Genomic DNA, 24,381 nt, shown 5'->3' with positions numbered 1-24,381 from the left:
AATCCAAGGCAGCATTGCACTTTTAAAGTACCACCTTCAAGCCGAGCTCTGGGAGCAAGAATCCTTAAAAATTAATTGAATGGTGACACAACATGAGAGCTGTGCAGTGATGTTTCAGTCATAGTAGAGTCTATTTTCTTCTACAATGTAGAATTGTCAGGAGAGTCAAAGTGGGTCATCCACTGTCCGCTCCCTGTTTGCATGGCTGGTTGCTCCTCATTGCACCATGCTCATGGCAATAAAAATAATCCCAGTTTTTGGGTGATTCTTTACCAATTTTCAGTTGAAACTTACAAACAACATTCTTGGCAATTTGAACCACAAAGTTTTGATTTGTGAGCATTAATATGTATTTTTTGAAATTCCCTTGTTGTTGCAGCAAAGAACACTTCAACATCTCAGATTTATTAGATTTATGAGATATAAATGCCTGCTCAACAGCAACATTTTAAATTCTATTTTCTCAAAGTCAATATTTGTCTTCTGCATTAGATTTTTTTCATGGATGTAGTGCTTTGTGGCAGCTTTTTTTGGAAATGAAAGTGTCCTTGAATTTCTCATCAAATTAAAGGATCTTTGCCTTAAGGTAGAGTACCAGGCAATCCAAACTTAACTGACAAAAAATAAAGGTGGGGCAGTCTTCTTTGTAATGAATTACCTATCTCAAGCTAGTTTCAAGTCTGCATGTGCAAACCAGGCCTTCCTGTCTTTTTTCTGTTTCTAAATATAATAACACCCTCATGTTTCATTTCCACTCAGGAAGCCATGATGGATCACGCTCTGCAGATGATCTCCTACATTGCAGACATTGGCAACATTGTCGTCCTGATGGCAAGAAGGAAACGTAAATGTCAGGATGGAGACCCAGCCTCTAACTCTTCCTCTTCCTCCTCCTCCGGGCCTCAGAAGAAGTGCTTAATGATCTGCCACGTCTTCTCCTCTGAAGATGTGAGTTATTTAAAAGGTCATGAACTTTATTTTTTATAAAAGAGGAAACCTGTTTTATAAAATAGTGTTTCCTGCTGTGCTTTTATGATCTTCATTTTGGACACAACTTCAACGTTTCAATCTGTTTTTAACTGGAAAACTCACACACGGGCTGACATGTCAAGACATTATTAAGGTGTCTTTTGCTCCCCTTAATGTTGCTCTCAGATCAAATGGGATGTTTTCCACGAACGGTCAAAAGTTTCAGCTTGGCCTGGTTTCCTTCCCCCAGACAGCCAGAGAGTTCTTCTGAATTTAAAAATGGTCTGGCTGTCGTCCCAGTTTCCCACTGTTGGCAAGACTGAATAGGGGGAGGAAGGGTTTCTTTTTAGAAACTAATTAGCTGTGGGATACTAAAGGCTGTGGGGCCAATGCATCTACTGTTAGCTCTCCCAACTGAACTCTTTTTATATGAAAAGTTTTAAAATGAGATTTACCATGGATGGGGGGCCATGAACGAGTGAATGTAACAAATAACCGATGAAACAGTAAAGACATAGGTCCCCTTCTATAGGAAAGTAAGGGACCTTTTTAGATTTGTGCTCTTTTTTTCTTATTTTAGTTTCAGTGTGTGACATAAGTGTTGGGTACACTGTTTAGTGTTTTGCATATTAGCTAATTTGCTTTCATTTGTTTATATGAAAATGGAGGGTAAAACAGTGAAGGAAGAATACTTATTTTACAAATAGAAACCTGAGTCAGTTCTCTCTCTCTTCCACCCTTCCTCTCCATCCAGGCCCAGGTCATAGCCCAGGCTATCGGTCAGGCGTTCGGAGTGGCGTACCAGCAGTTTCTTCAGGCCAGCGGCATTAAGGCCAGTGATCTGAGGCCTGGCGAGTACAGTGACTACCTGGAAAGTCAGGAGCTCTACAACGGAGACCTGGCCCACTTCTCTGACTCTCAGAACATTCGAGACGTAAGCAGAATAGTTGTGGCTACATGTCTTAACACAAATAAGGGGCCATTAATAGATGTCCTTAAGATATAATTTGATGTTATCAAAAATGCCTAAAATACAACAACAAAATATCTCTGCAGCTGCTGTGGTCAACTTGGTTTAATGTATTTTAGTGGTGGCACTGACAACTCTCAAATATATCTATACTGTATATACAGTACTGTGCGAAAGTCTTATAAATAATGATTGTTTATTTTGATCAATTTACGCAACAAAAAGAACAAAAGAAAAATCTGAATCACATCAATATTTGGTGTTACTACCCTTCTCCGTCTACTGTACTGGCTTTTTGCCTGCAACTCTTCAATGAAGACCACTTCTGTCTAGACTTCTCCTAACTGTACTTGGGTCTACCTGGGTCCCAGTGGTTTCTGCCAGTTCTGAGCTTATGTCACTGCTGGACATTTTCCGATTTCGAAGGGAATAAGCTTGATGGGTTTTTTTCCCATCTGCTGCACTAAGTTTCCTTGGCTGACCACTGTGTCTACGATCCTCTACGCTGCCCAACTTTTTGCAAGTGTGCCTATAAGAATTGATGCTGGTTTAAAGGCAAAGGTTAGTAACACCAACTATTGATGTGATTTAGATTTTTTCTTTTGTTTGCTCACTTTGCATTTTGTAACTAAAAAATAAACAATCATTATTCATATATTAAAGCATTCTTAGTTTACAGCATTTTTTCACACCTGCCTAAGACTTTTGCACTGAATATACAGGTAATGATTGGTTAACCAAATGAAAACATTTGCATTGCTGTGTGTCTGCTGTGGTTTAGGTCGCCATCACCAAGGCTGCTGGAGAGATCTTGGGTCTGGCGGTGGTGGAGTCAGGCTGGGGCTCTATCCTGCCCACTGTGGTGGTGGCCAACCTCCTCCACGGAGGACCTGCTGAGCGCTGCGGCGAGCTCAGCATCGGGGACCGCATCATGTCTGTCAATAGTACCAGCCTGGTGGGTCTGCCCATCACCACCTGCCAGAACATCATCAGGGTAAGAAGGGCAAACTTAAACTTATGAACATAGTAATTTTAATAACAATACCTATACCAACACTAATAAAAGTGTTATTGTTATTATCCTGGAATGGCAACATTGATGGGCTTTCAGATAAAATGTAAGAACTGTACATTAAAGTGCCTTCTTCACAGAAAATGTACTGTCCTTAGGATGCACTAGATGGCACTGTGTGTCTATGCAGTCAGTGTGAGTGTGGATATGCTGTTAGTAATTGTAATAAAAGTGATTCAGATAAAAATTAGGTTATAAAGGGCCATTATCAGTATTCATCTCGTTGTGTAAAGCCAATATGTTTGTGCTGGTATTCAATATTTAATGATTTTGTCATTAAGATAGAGCACAACCTTGGAAACATTGATGGACACAATATCATGAACACCTGTATAATGCCATCAACAGCCCTGCACTGAATTGTATTACAGTGAAATGTATAATGTTCTGAGACAGTCATTTTGTATGGTAATTTGTGAGGCCATACTTAAGCAGGATAGTGTAATAAGATAAAGTCATTGTATTGCATTAGTGTATGTGGAAGATTTCACATGCAGAGCGTAGTGACCAAGTCTGAATGGCAACCAAACAGTCAGCGTTTTCCATCATACCAAAAAACATCGAAACAATGTTTAAAAAATGTAAGGGACTGTTTAAATACTAAAAAGAAGACAAGTGATACATGTTTGCAGACCTTTGAGGTATTAATGGGGATAAAACGGGATAAAGACTTACTATAACTAACGGAAAACACATCATGTATAAAGAAGTTTGCAACAAAAAAAATGAACTCCAGTTTTATTAAAGTTGTTTTATTTAGCTATGGTCAGACTGATCAGTGAGAAAAAGCAAGAGTCAAAGCCACTGAACACTGACAACACATTCTGAAAATGCTGCTGTAACGTAAGTGCTCTAATTCACATGTTGTTTCTATCTTAGGACTTAAAAAGCCAAAAGTATGTGAAGCTCAGCATTGTCCACTGTCCCCCTGTCACTATGGCGATTATCAGGAGGCCAGATACCAAGTTTCAGCTGGGCTTCAGTGTGGAGGACGGCATTGTAAGTCAATATACATATTTTCTGTTTTGTCACTCTTTAACTTAAGACCAGTTTGAACTCAAGTTTGTCTCACACTCTCAGTTAGTTGTTCTATTTTCTGCTTTTCTTTGACAAAATTATCTTTTTGTAAAAGTTTCCTCTTTCTTTCTGTTGCAGATCTGCAGTCTGATGCGGGGCGGTATAGCAGAGAGAGGAGGCATTCGTGTTGGGCACCGCATCATTGAAATCAATGGGCAGAGTGTCGTCGCCACACCACATGAGAAGATCATCCAGATCCTGACCAATGCTGTCGGAGAGGTGAGAAGGGATGAATTTACAATATGTTTTTACTTCATCATAAATACAGTCATAGGTATTCCACTCAAAGTTAGCCATTTATTATGACATATTCTCGCAGTTAAAAGTTTGATTTTTCTCCCTCCGGGCAGATTCACTTGAAGACCATGCCAGCCTCAACATATCGACTCTTAACAGGACAAGAGCAGCCAGTGTTTCTTTGAGCACTTCCTGCTGCATCAAGGACAAACAAAACTGCACAGTGTTAAAGTAACATTGACTTTCACCAAACTAAGAAAGTATTATGCAATTGATCATACAGCCTATCATACGCTGTTGTCAAAACACTGAAAACAACAAAATAGTTTAGCCATTTATTTTAAAGATGTAAAGTACATTGTAATACTGTGTGAAAGCATATTTTAAAGTGACAGGGATAGATGGTAGCTCTCCACTTATATTTATTGGATTTTTAATCATGCAGGCAGTAGCTGAGATTCAATAATTCATATACGGAATATATTTTGACTTCACTAACTTTTACATTGTGGCGAATGGTGTTGAGTTTACTGTACTCTAGAGTTTTTGGTCTTCCAGCCTGGTTGCCATGTGTGCCTGAGCTGAACGTGCTTGCAGGGGAAACCTTATTGAATCGGGACAAATAGTCTGTGTATTGCAATGTAATGTACTTTCAGTCCCTCGCATGCACATGCATATCATCAAGTGTCTGTCAAACGCTTCAGAGCGCTCTAGTTCATTCAAACAATGCTTCCTTGACTGTGCCTGACAGGAAGCAGATATCATGCACAATAAAAGGTAACTGCCTTATTTCATAGAGATGCTTATTTTTTTAAGAATTTTCTGTTTTGGATGTTCATTAAAATGATGTCTAAGATATCGTCTTGATATTTATTGAGCGTCAGTGGTCGTTGAATAAGATGTTGCTTTTTTATTTTAAAACAAATGACATGCCTAAGTACATCCAAGTTAGTTCTACGTATATTTAAATTTTAAAAGCTCTTAAAATGAATTGTCTTTGCAGCTTATCTAATTGAAACATCACGTCAGATATGTCAAATTGATAATAGCACAGTTCTTGTGTAATAATTGCAAATGACATGCCATTAATTTATATTCCTACTGCTATTTTAATTAGTATACAATGTATACAATGTTCTCATATGCTGCTTGTGCTAAGAAAGTAGTCTTTAATTATATAAATATTATTCAAAGATTGTTATCCAAGCTGTGAGCGTGCACAAAATATCAGCTCTGTCAATGCTTGGCCAATCAATTGTCTTCATTTACCAAAACATAGACAAAAGCCAATCAGATGTATTACCGGCTTCTTTGACCCCACCCCTGGTATGTAATTTGGCCAATCGGCGTCATCTTTGGGTGGGACTTTCTTCAGCTAACACCTGCTGTACAAACAGTAGGGAAATGGTCTATGACAAGCTACCCGCCGCTGCTGTGTCCGAGAGGGGATTGTATCACCTATTTTACAGAAAGGTAATCATCAACAACAGTTTACCGACTTTTGGGAGCTCATTACATTGCAGCTATTGTTTTCTAAAAGGTCTTTTTTAACCATCACTGTGCAACACGGTAGGCAGCTATTTCCGAATGTAACCTTAGCTTAGAGTTTCCGTTCTTCCTTCTCAGCTTACTGTTCGCTAGGTTAATTACCGATATGTTATAGCTATATCTACTAGTCATGGATGAGTAAACTAGTAATCGTATTAGCTTATAAAATGATTTCAAAGAATGTTTTACTTCACTTTATGTTTAAATAAATATCCCAATTGAAATGTCTATAACGTTAGTTTGTAACGTTTGCGGTAGTTAAATTCATGTTATATTATGACCTGAGGGTTTTAAGGTGTAACGGACATTACATTAGCTTACTACATTAAGTGGCAGCTATATTACATAACCTATGTTTCCTGCTGTAGGCCTACATACAGCTTTGAAAAGGGAAATACTTCCATGTCATGGTCAAAATAGAGAAGAAAAGGTTAAACGTCAAACAAGCAAAATACAGTGGTTACAGTAACGTTACAGGTATCCTATACAAAGCCTTGAAATGTTAAACAGATGAATTCAAAAAACCTGTTTGATTTTGACGTTACACATTGTCTTTTGTAAAGGCAAAGGAAGAGCCTGGCTGTTGCCTTCTAACCTGGCACACATCACACACAGCACAAACACGAGGAAGAGACATCAATTTGGAAGCATTCACACAGCAAAAGTAGCTGTATCTGAGTGAAACAGGTAAGCTGTTAGGATCAGGAGGATTTTGAGATAAAGCAGGGGATTGTCCATGTTGAGCAGATCACAGCAGGCACATAAGACAACCTTCACCCACAATACATGTAAAGCAGCCTGTTGGTTTTAACTTTTTACCCATGTTTGCTTTTTGCTTGTAATTGTTCTTAATTTCTAAAATAAAAAATAAAAAAATGTGATCACAAAAAAAATATTTTTACAAACATCTTTGAGAGAGGGAAATTTTAAAGTTTAAATAAAGTAATTATTTTTTTGCTGAGGGTTAGGCGTTACCTCTGCAGGTGAAAGGTCAGCTACAGTTTGTCACTACAGTCCTCATTAACGATGTGCTTATTCACAGTCAACATCAGCGGTCAAATTACATTTAAAAAAACAGCACAAAAGGAGTCAGTAAGTATTTTATAAACACTTTAGTCACTCACTCTAAATGTTACAGGAAAACGTGCCTAAAGGATAGCAGTTTGAAGGACTCCAGATACATGGGTATTGGTCTGTGAATAATTACACAAACAATTTGGGGGAAAAAAAACACACTAACCGTACAGAATATGGACTAAAAGTAAAATTGGGATATTTTATCCTCTTTACGCTCCAGTCAGTTACTGTCTGTCATTCAGCCTGAAATGAATGATTAATAGATTCAGTGTGCCATTCTCTGTATGTTACAAATATTTTACTCTTGTTACCATGGGAGCTGCCAGTACGATTCCTTCATTTGGCAAATATTTTTGTCCAAAGACAACTGTAGAGCCTGTACATATTTGTGTATTAGACACTGATCCATTGCTGAACCTTTCTTTTTTTATCATTTGTTGTTGAACCTTTTTCCTCTATTGTATAGCTGGCATTAGAGAGAGACAGGAAACAGCTAGACACAGAGGACGAAGAAATGTGATAAATGTCCCCAGCTGTAATTAAAGAGAGAACACAGCAGCCGTTTCATGTGTCCCCAACAACTTGACAACTACGGCTCCCTGCTGAAACTCTCTTTTTTCTCACCACATTTTGTGTTTTCCAGCTTTGCATCATGGTCAGGTAGCTGTTGAGAGCGATGGGGTTTTTTCGACAGCTTGCCCTCCTGCTCTGGAAGAACATCACATACCGCAGAAGGAACAAGGTGGCCACATTTTCACTTCACAGAAAAGGAATATAGTAATTTGGTTATTTAGTTTGTTTATTAAGTAAAGATACATTTTAAATGAAACACAGCTTGGATATTAAATAAATATGTAATACTATTGCACAGCGCTAATTAACTATAACAACTTCTGAAGTTCCATTTAAAAAAATCTACTATCTGTGTCAGTTACAGTGTAGGCCGCACTAGGGGACGGGTTTGGGGTCTAGTCCTGTTGGCCTCTGATGGGGATCAGTAAAGCTCATTGATTATTTATAACAGCTCCCGTGTTTTCCTCTTAGATCCAGCTGATTATCGAGCTCCTCTGGCCGCTCTTCCTCTTCGTCATCCTCATCTCTGTTCGTCATTCCCACCCTCCCTACAAACAGAGCCAATGTGAGTGATATGGATGTCTTTTCAAACACCACACACTTGCAGATCTGAACATGGCTTAATGCCAACCAGCTAAAGAGGATTAACTCACTGAGAGTGGTTCTTGTACCACGCACACACATTTGTTTTCCCAACCTGTTGTGTTCTTGACCTTCTCTGAGAAGTCCGCCATTAGCATAAGGTGATTTAACGTGGCACGGTAACTCTTCATTACATGACACAATGCAGGCCAGTCGATTTATGCCTTGCATTATGAATTACTCTTAATAGCTCTGGGTAAGTCATTTTTTGCAGAAAAGCAAAATTTCCAGAAACAAACACTTAACAGAACTTTTTAGATTACCAATTTAAATTTTTCAGTGCTGATACGTGGGGGTTTGAATTTCCTGTATGTTTATTAAATGATAAACATATGTATGGTTATTAAATTATGTACTTTTCTAGAAGTACTTTAAGGATTAAATTTATTCAAATTAAAGGAGTGGGCATTAAGCACTCAGAAGAGTTTTCTACTACCTGGTTCAACATACAAAAATTTTTGCTTGTGAGCATTAACAATATTTAACCTGTGAATGTTATCTGCTTCCTAGACAATTACATGGAAGGTAGCGAGAAAACGCTTCTTCCGTTTTCTTCAGATCAGTATTGCAGGTAAAAGCAGCTGACATCAGGTTTAGGATAATAACGTTATAGTTTGATATCAGTTGTACAAAAAGCACAGTATTTGTTCACATAACAGCATTTTTGATTATGTTAGGATTATTATTCAGTCCGCTGCCTGTAGATTGGGTTCCAGGTTACTACCACACTATTTTCATTGTTTCAAATCATGGGCTAATCTCCTGATACTGACCTGTTTCTTTTTTTGTTTTTGTTTTTTTCCTTTCCTTGTAGGTCACTTTCCAAACAAAGCCTTGCCATCAGCAGGCACCTTGCCCTGGATTCAGGGCATTATCTGCAACATCAACAACCCCTGCTTCCACAGCCCAACACCAGGGGAGGCACAAGGCCAATTTGGCAACTTTGACAACTCCATGTAGGTAAAGTGGAGGTAAAAACATGGACAGCTGTCTGGAGTGGTGGAGTTTACCAGGGGATCATTGTAGGATAACGTAGCCAAAAAGATAAACAGACAAACTTGTCAGTCCAAATTTATGTTATGAATTAAAACATTTTTATAAATGTTTCACCCTGTTCTAATTGACTTTAAATTCTGATCTAGAAAGCTGTAGACCAGACTTCAATGCTGCTTTATAAATGTTAATGTAGACTAGGGTGCATCCGCTATTAAAGACCCACTCCTGTGTTCTTAAACTACAGTATTGCCTACTAACTAACAGTTGAGATAAAGTTATACATTGTCTGTGAAAAAGATGATATTTTTTAACGTAGGAAGTCACTAACTGGAAAGACCATACTTGTGTTCTAGCATGTTTTAGCTCATTGGCAACAGTTTGTGTACTTTGCATGACTTTGCATTTGCACCTGAGTAGTTTGACATGTTGAGAAATACACATACTGATATTTATTTTCTTATAAAGAATTAGATCAGAGGAACCATACCACTGTCCCCGTCTGAACGCTAAATATGAATCTGCTTAGCACAAAGACTGGAAACGAGTGGAAACAAAATGTACCTACCAACACCTTTAAAGTTCACTAACAAACACGTCATAGCTCTGTTTAATCTGCACAAAACAATCAAAAGAGTTGATATTATCCAAGAAATGACTACAATTCTTCAGTTATCCAAAGTTAAATTCTGGGTCAGCTATGCACTTCATTGAACACAGTTGGTAGTGTTTGCAAATGTGAAGTTGGTTTTAACTGGTAAACTAACAAGTCCATTGTGCCGTAGTTAAATGTAACCTAATTGCACGTGTTTGTCCCAGTAAAGACTTCTTTTGTTGTCTTTCTCTTCAAGACTGTCTCGTCTCTTCGTGGACGCACAGACTGTTCTGTCCTACAGTGGAAACCAGAGATTCTCTGGCTTTCAGGACCTAATGGAGAGTGTCCGAAGGCTGGGAGAGAGACCTGGAGCCTGGCCAAGTACACCACAGCTTATTTGAATCTCTTCTACCACCGACCTGAAAGGATACCTTGACATACCTTGACATTGTAATACTTTCTCTGTTATTATTTCTCATTGCAAACCCTTGGTGGGCACTACTAACCAGGAAGGTAATTAGATGTCATAATACTACCAGTAATGAATGGGTTGATTAATTTGGCAGGTAAAACACACACAAAGTGGACACAAGAACATGTATATAATGTCAAGGTATCTTTAAGGTTGTTTTTAAGAATCTGAATGAATTATGTATATGGAGAAACCCAATAGAGCTTTGGCTTTTGTCACTGAAGTTGTAGTGTGGTTTAAACAAGGTCTTTGTGTGGTAAAGTCCAGGAAAACAAGATGACCACAATGTTTAAATACGTAAATACAACAGAAGAAAGTCTTCACTTCAAATTACAGTATGTACACTCATGAAAAAGATTGCTACGTAAATGTTGATTTTTTAATTACTTATACAACTTCTTTACTTTATTAAACAACAAACAGGCATTAAAGAAAGAAATGTCATTTATAGCAGGATTAATTCCCTGCAAGCCATCAAATACAATAAAAGCATTGAATGTTTTCTGAGCCAGCTCTGTTCCCAGACTTATCTGGGCAAGACTGAGAGCAGCAGCGAGTAGCTGATCTGTATGAATGGCTTGAAAGAGGTGTCGAGTGACTATATGAATGTGGCCATTTACTGCTGTTGTGAAGCAGCACAGAGTGGCTGTTTTGCCTCTTTTTGCTGTGGGTAGATTAAATTACATGACTACCCCAGACAAACAATTGGATGAATGAAACAGGTTCTTTGGTTGAGTTTTTTTCTGTAATGAATCCCACATTACCGTCTTACTAGACATCTGCTGACTCCCACAGTCCTCGGCCACCGATACTTTAAAAAACAATATTATAAAGCAGCTTTCTTTTAACCTCAAATTGCTATTGTCTTTATGTAAAGATTTCTCTGGGTTACAGTTTTAGGAGACAGAAATATTTTAAATGCCAAAACTGAACTCAAAGTGAAAAAGTGTCACTTGCCTGGTTGACCTTCCAAGATCAGTCCAGCCATTCAAGCCAGCACTTTAGGCAAACTGTTGAGCTAGCCTTCTGGATGAAAGTCATGAGTGATGAAAAATGCTGATGTCAAATAACTCAATTTCAATATTTTTGTCTCCAAAGCTGAGTAAGTAAGTAAGTAAAGTAAAGTAGTAGTAATAAATGTTGAATTATAGCACATAATAGCACTGTAAATTTTTTACAAATTATGTTTTGGTACCTGCCTAATGCCTAATAAATAGAAATAGAAAGCTGTTCATTCTCATTGTACAGAATACAATGAAATTAGAGCGCTGCTCCTGATCATTGCAAGGAAAGACAAAGGAAAAATATTACAAATACAAATAAAAACTTAAGCAAACAAACATCTGCCAAAAACAGAAGTTCAGACATAATAAGTAAGATATAGAAATCCAGTGTAATCTTATTTATTAAAACAGACTAAAGTTAGACAGCTACAGTCAAAAATTGTGTTTTAGTTTCCAGGCAGAAGTGGGAAATATGAAATAAGCAGAATGACTAAGAATATAAGTATTGGATGCCAAGTATTATCTGGAAAAACAACAAATATGCAATAATCTCAAAGAACATGAACTAACCTGCAAACAGCTTTTGCTTTGAATGATCTATTCACAATATAAGTGGTTATTTTAGAGTGGTCTTTTTGTAATACAGTGTGTTTTACTTTTAGCACATGGCAGCACCTAATGTTTGTGTTTCTGCTGTAGATCTCCCAGTAGAAGAATACTTGAGACCCAATGAGACGTTCTCCACCTTCCTCCTGACCAATGGCAGCCTGTCGCCTGTGACTGTGGACCAGCTGCTGAAGGCTCGTCTCAATTTTCAGGTGAGGTATCTGTATTAGCTCTAAATCCTTGGAAAACAAACATGTAATGTATAGAAATAGGACCTACTGGCTTTTGTTAAATTGGTCAATCTGTCCTGGCATGTGCAACCCAAATCATAATTACAGGAAGAACTAGTTTTATGTATTATTTGTCTCATAGCCTAACTGTTAAATGAAAATACGGAGCATCAATTTTTGTCTCATCCAGGTTTCGGTGGCTGGAGCTCAGATGCAGCTGAAGGACTTGGTGTGTAATGCGAGCATGTTGCAACAGTTTCTGACTGTGGATGGAGGAGAAGCCGCCATGAATGATCTCCAGACTCAGCTGTGTAACCTGCCAGCTGACGTCCTGCGGGAAGCTGAACGCCTTTTCCTCTCTCAGCTCGACTTTACCAAGTTCTTCACAGTAGGATGCCGCTACTTTTTGCAAAAATACTTTACTCTCCAGTGCAAAATTCAATGGCTTCAGATACAGTTCCCTGTCTGTTTCCTGTGACACCGAGTTGCTTGGATATCTGATGAGCCATAGTACTGTCAGTAAACCTGTCTTGTCTGTCCTTCCTGTCAGAGAGACCGTCTGATGGCAAATGCTGGAGACTTCAGGTTCATCAGTGAGGCTGTCACTTCTGTTTCCCAGGAGCTGGCTGTCCTCATCGATGATGTAAGTCACACATCATTTTTCATGTGTCGTTTTTTTGTTTGACAGTCTGTTGATTGGAGTTGTGGAGGTGCTGCATTTTTGTATTTATTATGAATAAGTTACCGTAAACAAATCAGAGCATTATAAATATATTGTTATTTTGTAGTTATATTGTGACTATTTAATGTGGGGTGTTGGGTGTCTGGGTAGCCCGGGATCAACTCCAAACTGCTGCCCATGTCATTCCCCCTCTCTCCACTTTCATGTCTAGAACTTTCCTACCATAATAAAGGCCTAAAAGGCCCCCCAAATTTTTTTTAAGCGTATATATAATAATAATAATGTTTTGTTGCTGCAGTTGTTTTGTAGTATTCTTTGTCTATTTTGGGATTATGTTTCTGACTAAATAACATTTAGTCAAATTTTCTCCCAGGGTTTTGATCTGTTTTGTTCCCATTGCATTTTTTACGCTCTTCTTTATTTTCTTCCTTCTAAAAAACGTTTGCTCTTACTTCTCTGTCTTCTTTCAGTTGTCCTCTCTCTCCAGCTTTGCGGACATGAGCGCAGCTCTTCGTCTTCTGTCTCCAGAGAATCGCTCAGCGTTGCCCAGGGAGAGTTTTCGCGCTTTTTCAAGGATCATGTGCGGTCACCCTGAGATTGGCGGTGAGCGCATCCCATCGCTCAACTGGTATGAGGACAATGACATCAAGTCCTTCTTGGGGAAAAACGGCACTGAAGACACAGACATGGACCATGACAACAACACAAGTAAGAGGCTTTGATATAATTTGAAACGTGTACTGATATTTTAAAGATGATAGATTGGCTTCCTGTGCAAAAGTTCAAGTTGTTTATATGTTTCACAAATCTAAAACCAAGCACATGCACCTCTTTATGTTGATTTGCAAATGCAAGTTATCAAAGATGAATAGAAAATTGATTTTCTCATGAAAAAACAGATTATTTTGTGTTCTTTAGGATCCATAGCGACCACAGAAATCATCATAACACCACTGATAAACAAATTCTTGAGTGTTTTTGTCTAACATTGTCCCGTTTGGTCTGTTCTTTCCTCCATGCAGCTCCATTCTGTAAAAGTTTGATCCAAGGTCTGGAGTCCAACCCCCTGTCTCGCATCGTGTGGCGAGGAATAAAACCTCTGTTTATTGGAAAACTGTTGTACACACCAGACACTCCCGCAGTACAACAAGTCATGAAAGAGGTACAGAGAGTCAAACCTCAGAGAGTGCGTTCCAGGATTTTCCCCTGACTAACATTATCATCAAGAATAATCACCAACTATTTAAGCTGCATTCACACTAACTGCGTTGGTTGTTAAGCAGTCTGGCGACAATGCATGGTTACCTTACATTTTAAATGTGGTTAATATGGCTAGGATGCGGCTGTTGGGGCTGCAGGGGAAAAAAACTGCAGTGACCTGTCGCGAAAAGTTGAGACCAATTCAACTTTTGGAGACACGCAACCCGATGTCACCCTGTGGTGGCCAATCATGTAACCGGTGATCAGACTTGTCACTCGGTTTTGACGCGATATGAGAGTTACATACAGTAAACCGGAAACATCACTGCCTCTATTGCTGCCACAAAGATAGTTTTAAAACACTAACTTAATTGCACAGGAGTTTGTGTGTTTGTGTGACTGTTTCCTGCAAAAGCAAAGCACTGTCCCTCCGTCCTTTTTCTTTCTTTCTTCTACTTCAGCCGGAGAAATCAGAGACCTTATAATTACAATGTCCTCAGACCAACTGACAGTTGTTTTTAAATCTTAAAATAATTCTTGGATTGAAAGTATATTCTGCAGTTGGACCTGTTGTAAGACAACTAAAGTCATTGTGAATCAAATACATCCATCTTAGCTAACTGCAAGTCTGTCTTGTCTTCTGAAGGTGAACAAGACCTTTGAGGACCTGCAGATCCTCCAGGAGCTGAATGAAGCCTGGACGGAGGTGGGACCACAAATCAAGAATTACATGGAGAGCAGTGTGGAGATTCAGCTGCTGCAGGTCTGACTCACCAGCTGCTATCTCTTTACAGGAGAGATGAGTATATTATGACACATTTGGTGTTAAAAATGTTTTTTTCTTTTAATAAAATTTGTTTGTTGGTCACAGGATTTGTTGAGGCGGCCAGAGGTCGCTGTTCTGGTCAACCTGCGTCTGGAGAACACGTCCTGGACAGCCTCACGGATCGCACGTTTTCTGTCAACACCCTCGCCAGACACCCCAAGGAAGCCCGGAGCAGCGCCCACCTGGCTGGACATCTACAACGACCTCAGCCACACTTTAACCACGCTCGCACAAGTCACTGAGGTTCTCTTGCTTTGGCCTTCATGCAAACATATCAGAAACTTTCTACTGGGAATAAAAGCGGAAGAGATAAAAGAACAAAATACATCATGTTTGATGGAATTTGGAGAATTAAATGAAAAATACACTCATTCAACTGCACTTACAGTTTCTAATAAACTATAGTATGCTGACTAGAGAGCTAATTTTAAAATAAACGGCTAAAAGGGTGGCTATAGTGCATGTCTATTCCCTTTTGTTTTTTTTAAACGGCCATCCTTTTTAAACTCTAAATTCTTGAAAATTGATTAAATGGAAAAACTGCAAACTGTGAATCCTGTATACGGTGTAAGGGAAAAGTAAAGTTTATCTTCAGCTTGTCTTTCCTGTCTGTTATTCATATCTTTTGTGTTTCCATGCAGTGTTTCTCTCTGAACAAGCTGGAGGGGTTGGAGACTGAGGGTCAGATGATTGACAGGGCTTTGGAGTTATTGGAAGACAGGCAATTTTGGGCAGGTGTGGTATTTCTGCTGCCCAACCCCTCGTCCCCTAACCTGCCGCCCCACGTAACCTACAAAATCCGAATGGACATTGATGATGTGACCCGGACCAACAAGATCAAGGACAGGTACTGAGGAAGCACCAACATCTCTTGCTTTTATACTTTTATATTAGGATGTAGAAGCATTTTCATATGAATTGCATATGCAAATTGTATATTTCATGTGAATATACCTTGAACCATAGTTGACTTTAATTGCCCATAGGTATGAATGCGAGGGACCCTATTTAGGATAAGCGGTTACACATAATGGATGGATAGATATGTACTTTCAGTTAGATTTAAAAAAAAAAAAAAAAATGTTTTATGGTGTTTTGTCTTCAGGTTTTGGGATCCTGGTCCAGCAGCCGACCCATTTAATGACATGCGTTACATTTGGGGCGGCTTTGTGTACGTCCAGGACCTGGTGGAGCGAGCTGTAAGCCACATCCTGACTGGAGTTAAACAAACAACTGGCATCTACATCCAGCAGATGCCCTACCCCTGCTATGTGGATGATGTGTGAGTCGTATGCTGTTTTAACAGACCAGTATGAATGAAGTTTGTCAGCAGTCAGCAGCTTTTCTGGAACAACAGGTTGTTCAGTGCCTTGCTCACCTTAATGGTAGCTAATAAATGGAGAGAGTCACTCTTTGGCAGCCCCTTTTCCCAAATATTCATAACAGGAAACAAGAAGTCCCTGTGAACGATATGACTTCATAAATTTAATTTTTTTCCTTGTTTTGAAGAACCTTTAAGAAACTTCTCATTTAGACTACAACAGCATTATTATTACTTTTTTACTTTTTTATTATTACTATTATTATTACTTTGCTTTAGCAAATGAATTTTAATTTTGGTTACCTAACTTTGTAACAGTTTCCTTCGAGTGCTGAACCGCTCTCTGCCACTCTTCATGACACTGGCCTGGATCTACTCGGTGGCCATGATCATCAAAGGCGTGGTATACGAGAAGGAGGCGAGGCTGAAGGAAACCATGAGGATTATGGGTCTGGGAACAGGAACGCTGTGGTTCAGCTGGTTTATCAGTAGCATCATCCCTTTCCTGATCTCTGCAGGGCTCCTTATTGCTCTGCTCAAGGCAAGATGACCACTCACTCCGCACAGAATATATTAAAGGAAAATACACACTAAAATACAGTTATAAAGTACAGTTGGCTGGACATGATCAGGGAAATGTATAGCTGTAAATAAAAAAATATTAATGGTCTGTAGTCAGATTTCTAAATGTAATAAGAAATGATATTAAAGTGGAAGTCTATATCTTGAAATGTTAATAGCTTTGCTTTTTCTGTAACATTTGTCTCCTGTAGTCACTGTCAATCCTCCTTACTTTTTTCTTTTCTTCTTTCCAGTGGGGGGACATCCTGCCATACAGCAATCCAACTGTTGTGTTTTTCTTCCTGACGGCGTTTGCCAATGCCACCATCATGCAGTGTTTCCTCATCAGTACCTTCTTCTCTAAAGCCAACTTGGCTGCTGCATGTGGAGGGCTGATCTACTTTGGACTTTACCTGCCATACGTACTGTGTGTAGCCTGGAGAGACCGCCTCAACACCACCTACAGAGTCCTTGCTGTGAGTAAAAGTAATGGGTACAATCAGAAAGATTATATATACACTGTTGTAGAAAAAATGTACAAAATACTGTAAATGATTAAATATATTTTTCAGCAATAGTAGCAAGAATAAATGTACAGTTTAAATCAGAATATTAAGCATTCAATTCAATGTATGAAGTTCATTAGATGTAATTCTTCTGGCCTTCAAATCCCAAATGCTCCTTCTTGCTGGCCTCTATGGAAGCATTTGGTTCCTTGTGCCATGATTAAAACGTAGCTTGTTCCTTTTTCCTCAGAGTTTCCTGTCCCCTGTGGCCTTTGGCTTCGGCTGTGAGTATTTCTCTCAGTATGAAGAGCAAGGCGTGGGCATCCAGTGGTACAACCTCAACTCCAGCCCCGTGGAAGGAGACTCATACCGCTTCACTACCTCTATAGTCATGCTTTATGTGGACGCTTTCATCTACGCCACCGCAGCCTGGTACATTGAGGCAGTGTTTCCTGGTAGGATGATTTAAACTTTATCCGAGCTCTAACAATTGGAAGTATAGTGGGTCATTTATTTTGTGCTGATTTATTAATTGGTGGATTAGAGTTAATAGCGCGTGTTAATGCAAGATGACCAAAGACTCCTGTTTCCTGTCACATGAGCAAATTACAAACTTTTAGTTTGAGGATCACTTACACAAAAGATTGTGTCACACATGGGTTTTAGTTTAAACCAGACAGACTAGTGATCCAAGTTTGATGATAATTGGTGAATTTAGAAAGAAAAGCTACCTAAAATTTTAAAGCTGCAACTTAAAGCAGATTTAATGTGGTCAACGGTTCTTTATCTTGTTTAAAATGTTAACTTAAATGTCATTATCTTTTAATAATAACCCTTTTAAAGAAATATATTGTTATGTTAATGGTCAATATATTTGTAGATTAGTATAACATTGTACTCACCATTTTAGTAAAACTGGAGTGTGTGTGTGTGTGTGTGTGTGTGTGTGTGTGTGTGTGTGTGTGTGTGTGTGTGTGTGTGTGTGTGTGTGTGTGTGTGTGTGTGTGTTTACACCAGGTGAATATGGCATCCCTAGGCCCTGGTACTTCGTCTTCCAGATGAACTACTGGGGTGGAGTTCCCCTTGAGTTGGGCATGCCAATCCCCCCTGCACCCACAGACCAGGATGAAGGTACAAAAATCTTAAAGCCACTAAACACTAAACAGTTGCTGTTTCTCCTTCCTTAAATTGTCAAAGTCATCTAGAGATACAATCATAGCTACAGTTGGCTGTATGATATTTATTTATTTACAAGAAACCATCTATTTGTAAATAGAAGTCACATCATTGTTTACTGGGTAGTCTGTCATTTTGGCGGCCGTCTGCAGTCCTTTACTCTGGTCTTAATACTAAATTAAAAGTCCATACTGGTAGTTTTGTGTGTTTAAGCAAATTAACTACAAGTAAAATGTAGTGAGCTGAGACAATAAGCACATTAGGTTTGAGATCACAAGGAGACTGAAGAGCGTTTGTCTGATGACTTCTGTTCACATACTACAGTTTTAATATAAATTATAAATCACCATGAGACCAGAATTAGCACTAGGTAATTAGTCATTGTAACTCCCCAACATTTACATATATTGTCCCTTCTAAATATGTACAATGCATTTCTATCATCAGACAACATTGAACCAGAACCTGCTAACCTGGCCCTGGGTGTGAGCATCAGAAACTTGGTAAAAATCTACAAGAAGGGAGCCAAACTGGCCGTCAATCACCTCAACCTGAAGTTCTACGAGGGGCAGATCACCTCTTTCCTCGGCCACAACGGAGCCGGAAAAACCACCACCATGTAATGAACAGACCTGACACAGAATGAAAGTTGATCACTATCAGCACTGATTTGTTCTATCTTTATGTGTATTAGAACATTTTAGAGCTTTATTTAAGGATTTGATGCAGAATTAGTCACTTTGGTTGAGTAAAATTTTAGGAGATGTCTTGATAATTAAATTTTTCGGTTAATTTATGGTAGTCTATATCCTCAAAGTTTCACTTCCGGGATTGCTCTGTTGCCGACGGAATTTGCGCCGGATTTAAGTCATTTTGGCTGAATATCCGTTCGCATTTTAAACTTTGGTCGATTTATGAGGACTATGGTTAACCTTTTCTCAGATCTCGGCAGGGTAAATCCAGACAGCTAGCTAGCCTATCTGTCCAATCTGAGTTTTCTGTTGCAGGACTGAAATAGCTTTTGAACGCACCAAAACAAGTTCCTTCACGAGGTTATTTGCAGCGGCACCGCAGTATTTCCCGGTGCTTAGCACCGCCCAAGACAATTGCTAGCCAGACCCTCCAATTCAATTCAATTTTATTTATAGTATCAATTCATAACAAGAGTTATCTCAAGACACTTTACAGATAGAGTAGGTCTAGACCACACTCCAGAATTTACAAGGACCCAACAGTTCTAGTACTTTCCTCCAGAGCAAGCAACAGTGCAACAGTGGCAAGGAAAAACTTCCTTTTAGGCAGAAACCTCGGTCAGACCCAGGCTCTTGGTAGGCGGCGTCTGACGGGCCGGTTGGGGTTAGTGGAAATAACAAAAATAGAAAAAATAGTAGTTTGTTGCAGTTCTCCACAGCAGCACGGCGGTGCAAGAAGGTCTGGCAAAGCGAGACTAAATTTATGGTAATGTTTTGGGTTTGTAAAGAATAATAATGGTAAGATGACGTAGTTACTATGCCAGAATCAACACACATATGGTCTCAGAGAAAGTTTTTAAAATACATGAAATAAGGATCTAATTTAAAGTGGAATGTGTGCTTCAACAAAGTATTTATTCCAACGTGTCTGATGTTTGGCAGATCTGTCCTGACTGGCCTGTTCCCACCCACCTCGGGCACTGTGTACATCAAGGGGATGGACATCCGCTATGACATGGACATAATCCGGAGGACACTGGGAGTTTGTCCACAACACAATGTCCTGTTTGACATGTAAGGCTTGTTTTTGACTTCACCTGTTCCACTTGTAGATGTCATGCCTCAAGCTTCCTTTGAGAGTCTTTTACGCAAGTTTTTTTATTAATAGTAATGGACGATTTCACAAAATTAGTCACAAAACAGTACTATGAAATAAATGATGGGTCTGAAAATCGCTGAAATATTTGCTAGGCCTGGATTTCACCTGAAAAGACCTAGATGTTATTTAAGTAGTAGATTGGTTTCAACTATATGTTTATATTTCCTCTGTGTTCATCTCTCTCTCAGACTAACAGTGGAGGAGCATGTGTGGTTTTATGGGTGTCTGAAGGGTTTATCTGAAGCAGAAGTAAAAGCCGAGCTGGACACTCTGCTGGAAGACGTCGGCCTGCTGCACAAACGACATGAACAGACAAAAAATCTCTCTGGTATACTTGAAAATGTGTAACTTCTGTATAGAAACAAGACCTGACTTTCATCTCATTTTCATCAGGTTGTATTGTCAGTATATTTTGTGTACGGGTGTGTTAATTACGTCCTGAAAAAATAATTTTTTGTTCCACTGTTTAAACCCTCCTTCTTTTTCTCGGTCAGGTGGCATGCAGAGGAAGCTGTCTGTGGCGATCGCATTTGTTGGAGGCTCTAAAGTGGTTGTTCTGGATGAACCCACAGCCGGCGTTGACCCTTACTCCCGCAGAGGGATCTGGGATCTACTGCTTAAATACCGCAAAGGTGATGCGGGATAGGAGCTGTTGATCTCAAAGTTGTTTTCTGAGTTTGTGTGTTTGGGGGGAGAGTGGGCTTAAGATAATGCTAAAAAGAATCTTTAAATGATAACGTTGCTGTGAAACCTGAGTGTGCTTTTCTTTTAGGAGATGCTAGCTGTTATACAGATGACAAATGGAAGTTGAAATAATAGTTAATATGTGTCTGTTCTGTCTTTCTCCTTCAGACCGGACCATCATCCTGTCCACCCACTACATGGACGAGGCAGAGCTGCTCGGTGACCGGATCGCTATCATCTCACAGGGGAAGCTGTGCTGCTGTGGCTCACCGCTCTTCCTCAAATCCCGCCTTGGATCTGGCTACTACCTCACTGTGGTGAAGAGGGAGGGAATGGACACCAGCACTCCCAGCAGTACCAGTATCTGCACCAGCACCAGTACCAACAAGCTGCCTCCTCTCAAGGTTTTTTTTTCCTCTTAACTTTAATTACCCTGGAATAGTCACATGTGCATGCTTGTTATTTTTCAGCTTTGCCTTTCTTTTCCTTATAGTTACACTTATACAAACACCCACTTTCTAAAAAGGACACATCATGATGGAAAAACAATAGTCTGAGGGTTGATCTAAATCATGTTTGGTAACTTAGATGGGGGGGATAACAACAGTGCAGGAATGAAACAAAAACAAGTTTTTAAAAGTAAAGTAAAAGTCATCTTTGTGTTTTAGGACAGTGAGTCATCCATGAGTGAAGACACCGGCCTGGGAAGCGAGGAGAGCAGTTCATGTGAGTTTTTAACTGCTAAGGTGTTTGTGTTAGTAAAGTAAAGGTTGGTGCATTAGGTTTGTACTCATTGCATGATCTCTCTCCTGATGATTGACTTCACGGCAGACCTGGCGGCGTTGCTTTCCCTGGCACAGCACCACATCCCGGGTGCGAGGCTGGTGGAAGATTTAGGGCGCGAGGCGGTTGTCAACCTGCCGCAGGCGGCTGCCAAGGACAGCAGCCTAGCCATCTTCCTGTCCGAACTGGATCAGAGACTGACCGAGATGGGCATCAGCAGCTATGGCCTGTCAGACAGCACACTGGAGGAGGTGAGACATTTTACCTTGTTTTTTTGATGAATAAATAAATGAGCTACTTGAACCACTTGCCATAGACCTTGCAATCTTTTAGCATGAAAGCCCAAACAGTATGAAACTCAGTCATAGCTTCCCTAGATAACATAGATGGATAAAAAGGTCTCAAGGGTTCTTCTTAGTTCACCATGCATGTAGGTCCAAGCTATGCTACCAGCGAAACACACTTATAACTTACAATCAATAAAGGAATAGAAAGCAGTTGGCTTTTAAAGTTTTTACTAGAAGCAATTTTGAAACTGTAACAAAAAAAACATAAAAAAGACAATGATTGTTGAAAAATAATATAAACATGAGAAACCATAAACAAAAGTTGTAGAAAACTTATTAGTAGAGTAACAGGAAAAAAAAACACCAAACACCCACCAAAAGAAAATCACCCCCACCAAAATGATAAGAACTGAGAATTAAAAGAACAATTCAAATCCTCTTTGAATGTAGTTAAAAGCAATTTATCAAACAAGCCGTTGAACAGGCAGAACACTTGAATATGAGAGCTAATCTCAGTTTTACTGTCCAGAGTCAGGCTGTACCAGACTGTCCAAGTGATTTAATTGGTAGTGTTTAAATATTAATATTCATTTTTTAACCAGTTTTTTTAATTGGGGTTTCAATTACGCAAGCATAATATATATTTAATTGTCAAAAATAACAGGAAAATGACTAGATTTCTATCAAACGAGGCCTTTACTGTACGCGGACGTATCAGGCTTTCTGTCGTGCTCCTACAAGAGCATTTGTGGAGTACATTACAGATGCAGATATAGTTAAACACGGAGGTCTGACCTACCTGAGGTTTCTACTGTGCTTGTTGCATGTGTGTGTTGCTTTGCTAAACCAAATCTAGCTTTACAAATAACAACATCTCACCGCCGGTCGGACTGACTGCTAGTTTTAGTTAGTCTGTGGCTCAACAAGGAAATTGGTTCTCCAACCTGATCTTAGTGTTGAAATATGAATGCATTAAACATGGATTTTAGATGAATGAGAGCAGAGTATATCCAGTTGATCCTCGTCCCCGTTTGCTCAGCGCAGTTAAAGAACGCAGGGATTTGTTTTATCCTGAAATTATTCTAAACAAACATTGGGATTGGGTCAGCAGTGGTTGTTACTGGAAACAGAACGCTCAACTGAAAGGTCTTGTGTCCAGCTTCAACATCCCAGCACACAACAATGCAGCCTGCGTGGCCTTGAAAAAACGTTCCTACTAACCTTAGCTGATTGGTTAAGTATGCTTGTGCATATAACCAAGGTCAACCAAATGTAATCGGGGAGGGCTGGATATTTGTGGCGCAGCCGTGTTCTTAATGGGTTTACCATCAGATTAGCACTGATAGCGGATCCTGATAAGTTTACTCAGTCTGAATAAGCCACTCACTCTCTGCTCCTCTGACTTCTGCGTGAAGCCGCTGGATGCTTTTTTGCTGCCACCAGCTGTCCACAGCCTCAGCTCTCAGGGCCTAAAAATCATTTTCAGAGCAGTTTTTCAAGGGAGGTTTTAAATTTACCCTGTTAAAACTAAAAATACAACTAAAATAGAATAGATGGATAGAGCACCTTGTTGTGTTTGTAAACAAGAGTTCAATGTTATGTCATGACCATTCTGTTAATTTTCAGATCTTTTTGCGAGTGGCGGAAGAAACTGGAGTGGATGCTGAACCACAGTTGCAGGCTGAATCTCCCCACAGGCAGCAGCCATCAGCTAGACAGAAGGCTGAGAGTCAAAATGCTGAAGAAGCAGAGACAGGTATGCACAAAAACTTGCAGACACATAGATATACATTGTGTACATACCATTTCCATGCTCAGTCTGCTGTTTTGTCTCCAACTGTGACTGTTTGTTTCCATAATGCTGCCAGGAAGGAAAAGGCTCCGTAAGCAAGGTACCTTCAGCTCATCCTGTACTGAAACTTATCATTAGATAGAAAATGAAAGTGATCCCCCCCCCCCCGTTTAGGTACACAACATTTCACTTCACACTCAACCTTTAACTGTTAAGGTTGACAAATGAAAAGTATTTGACTGATTATCAATCAATTGAACGTTTGTTTATATAGCACTCTACAGCAACCAGCAGGTATCCAAAGTGCTTTACATCAGAAACCAAGAATAGAACAACATATCATACAATAAAAGAATGAAACAGAAACGGTTACATTGCAACATCAGAGGGAAATTCTCACACTACTACTACACATTAAAAGCCATTCTAAACAAATAGGTTTTGAGTTTGGACCTAGTAAGACATCTGTAATAGTGCAAATAGCAGGGGGTAACTTGTTCCAGAGTCTCGCGGAAGCCACTGGGTTTGTGTGAGGTAACCAAACACCAACATTTTTGTACTGAATTTGCTTGTTTTCAATATCTTCCAATTTAAATTCCATTTTTTTTGTTGTATCATGTTTCTACTGTATTTTTCTGTGGCTCTGA

At 39.4% G+C, this 24,381-nt stretch overlaps 2 protein-coding genes across 6 annotated transcripts in view; both read left to right on the top strand.

Moving 5' to 3' along the window:
• si:ch73-40i7.5 (amyloid-beta A4 precursor protein-binding family A member 3) overlaps nucleotides 1-5,183 on the top strand; it is an 8,975-nt gene extending 3,792 nt beyond the window's left edge. The window contains exons 6-11 of the mRNA XM_032524738.1: nucleotides 760-948; nucleotides 1,724-1,903; nucleotides 2,721-2,933; nucleotides 3,891-4,010; nucleotides 4,167-4,307; nucleotides 4,439-5,183. Coding sequence (XP_032380629.1) covers nucleotides 760-948; nucleotides 1,724-1,903; nucleotides 2,721-2,933; nucleotides 3,891-4,010; nucleotides 4,167-4,307; nucleotides 4,439-4,510 — 915 coding nt within the window. The 3' untranslated portion in view covers nucleotides 4,511-5,183. The remainder of the gene's footprint in view (nucleotides 1-759; nucleotides 949-1,723; nucleotides 1,904-2,720; nucleotides 2,934-3,890; nucleotides 4,011-4,166; nucleotides 4,308-4,438) is intronic.
• Nucleotides 5,184-5,473: 290 nt separating this feature from the next.
• Nucleotides 5,474-24,381, top strand: part of abca7 (ATP-binding cassette, sub-family A (ABC1), member 7) — a 31,750-nt gene continuing 12,842 nt past the window's right edge. The window contains exons 1-28 of one of the 5 annotated variants that reach the window (XM_032524734.1): nucleotides 5,692-5,798; nucleotides 6,437-6,560; nucleotides 7,594-7,692; nucleotides 7,995-8,088; nucleotides 8,980-9,121; nucleotides 10,010-10,134; nucleotides 11,929-12,047; nucleotides 12,256-12,453; nucleotides 12,616-12,708; nucleotides 13,218-13,455; nucleotides 13,770-13,909; nucleotides 14,594-14,710; nucleotides 14,819-15,016; nucleotides 15,415-15,620; nucleotides 15,879-16,055; nucleotides 16,413-16,635; nucleotides 16,910-17,131; nucleotides 17,412-17,616; nucleotides 18,179-18,292; nucleotides 18,785-18,956; nucleotides 19,972-20,103; nucleotides 20,377-20,516; nucleotides 20,683-20,820; nucleotides 21,041-21,276; nucleotides 21,541-21,598; nucleotides 21,704-21,906; nucleotides 23,569-23,698; nucleotides 23,811-23,834. In XM_032524734.1, the coding sequence (XP_032380625.1) occupies nucleotides 7,627-7,692; nucleotides 7,995-8,088; nucleotides 8,980-9,121; nucleotides 10,010-10,134; nucleotides 11,929-12,047; nucleotides 12,256-12,453; nucleotides 12,616-12,708; nucleotides 13,218-13,455; nucleotides 13,770-13,909; nucleotides 14,594-14,710; nucleotides 14,819-15,016; nucleotides 15,415-15,620; nucleotides 15,879-16,055; nucleotides 16,413-16,635; nucleotides 16,910-17,131; nucleotides 17,412-17,616; nucleotides 18,179-18,292; nucleotides 18,785-18,956; nucleotides 19,972-20,103; nucleotides 20,377-20,516; nucleotides 20,683-20,820; nucleotides 21,041-21,276; nucleotides 21,541-21,598; nucleotides 21,704-21,906; nucleotides 23,569-23,698; nucleotides 23,811-23,834 (3,910 nt within the window). In that variant the 5' untranslated portion in view covers nucleotides 5,692-5,798; nucleotides 6,437-6,560; nucleotides 7,594-7,626. Of the gene's footprint in view, nucleotides 5,799-6,436; nucleotides 6,561-7,593; nucleotides 7,693-7,994; nucleotides 8,089-8,979; nucleotides 9,137-10,009; nucleotides 10,135-11,928; nucleotides 12,048-12,255; nucleotides 12,454-12,615; nucleotides 12,709-13,217; nucleotides 13,456-13,769; nucleotides 13,910-14,593; nucleotides 14,711-14,818; nucleotides 15,017-15,414; nucleotides 15,621-15,878; nucleotides 16,056-16,412; nucleotides 16,636-16,909; nucleotides 17,132-17,411; nucleotides 17,617-18,178; nucleotides 18,293-18,784; nucleotides 18,957-19,971; nucleotides 20,104-20,376; nucleotides 20,517-20,682; nucleotides 20,821-21,040; nucleotides 21,277-21,540; nucleotides 21,599-21,703; nucleotides 21,907-23,568; nucleotides 23,699-23,810; nucleotides 23,835-24,381 lie in introns of those variants that run through there. The other 4 variants (XM_032524733.1, XM_032524735.1, XM_032524736.1 and 1 more) reach the window with 4 other exon arrangements.

Source organism: Etheostoma spectabile, chromosome 9 (assembly GCF_008692095.1).
Source record: "Etheostoma spectabile isolate EspeVRDwgs_2016 chromosome 9, UIUC_Espe_1.0, whole genome shotgun sequence".
NCBI classification, from domain to species: Eukaryota; Metazoa; Chordata; class Actinopteri; order Perciformes; family Percidae; genus Etheostoma; species Etheostoma spectabile.
Note: the sequence above shows the minus strand (reverse complement) of the source record. Positions and strands in the feature narration are given on the sequence as shown.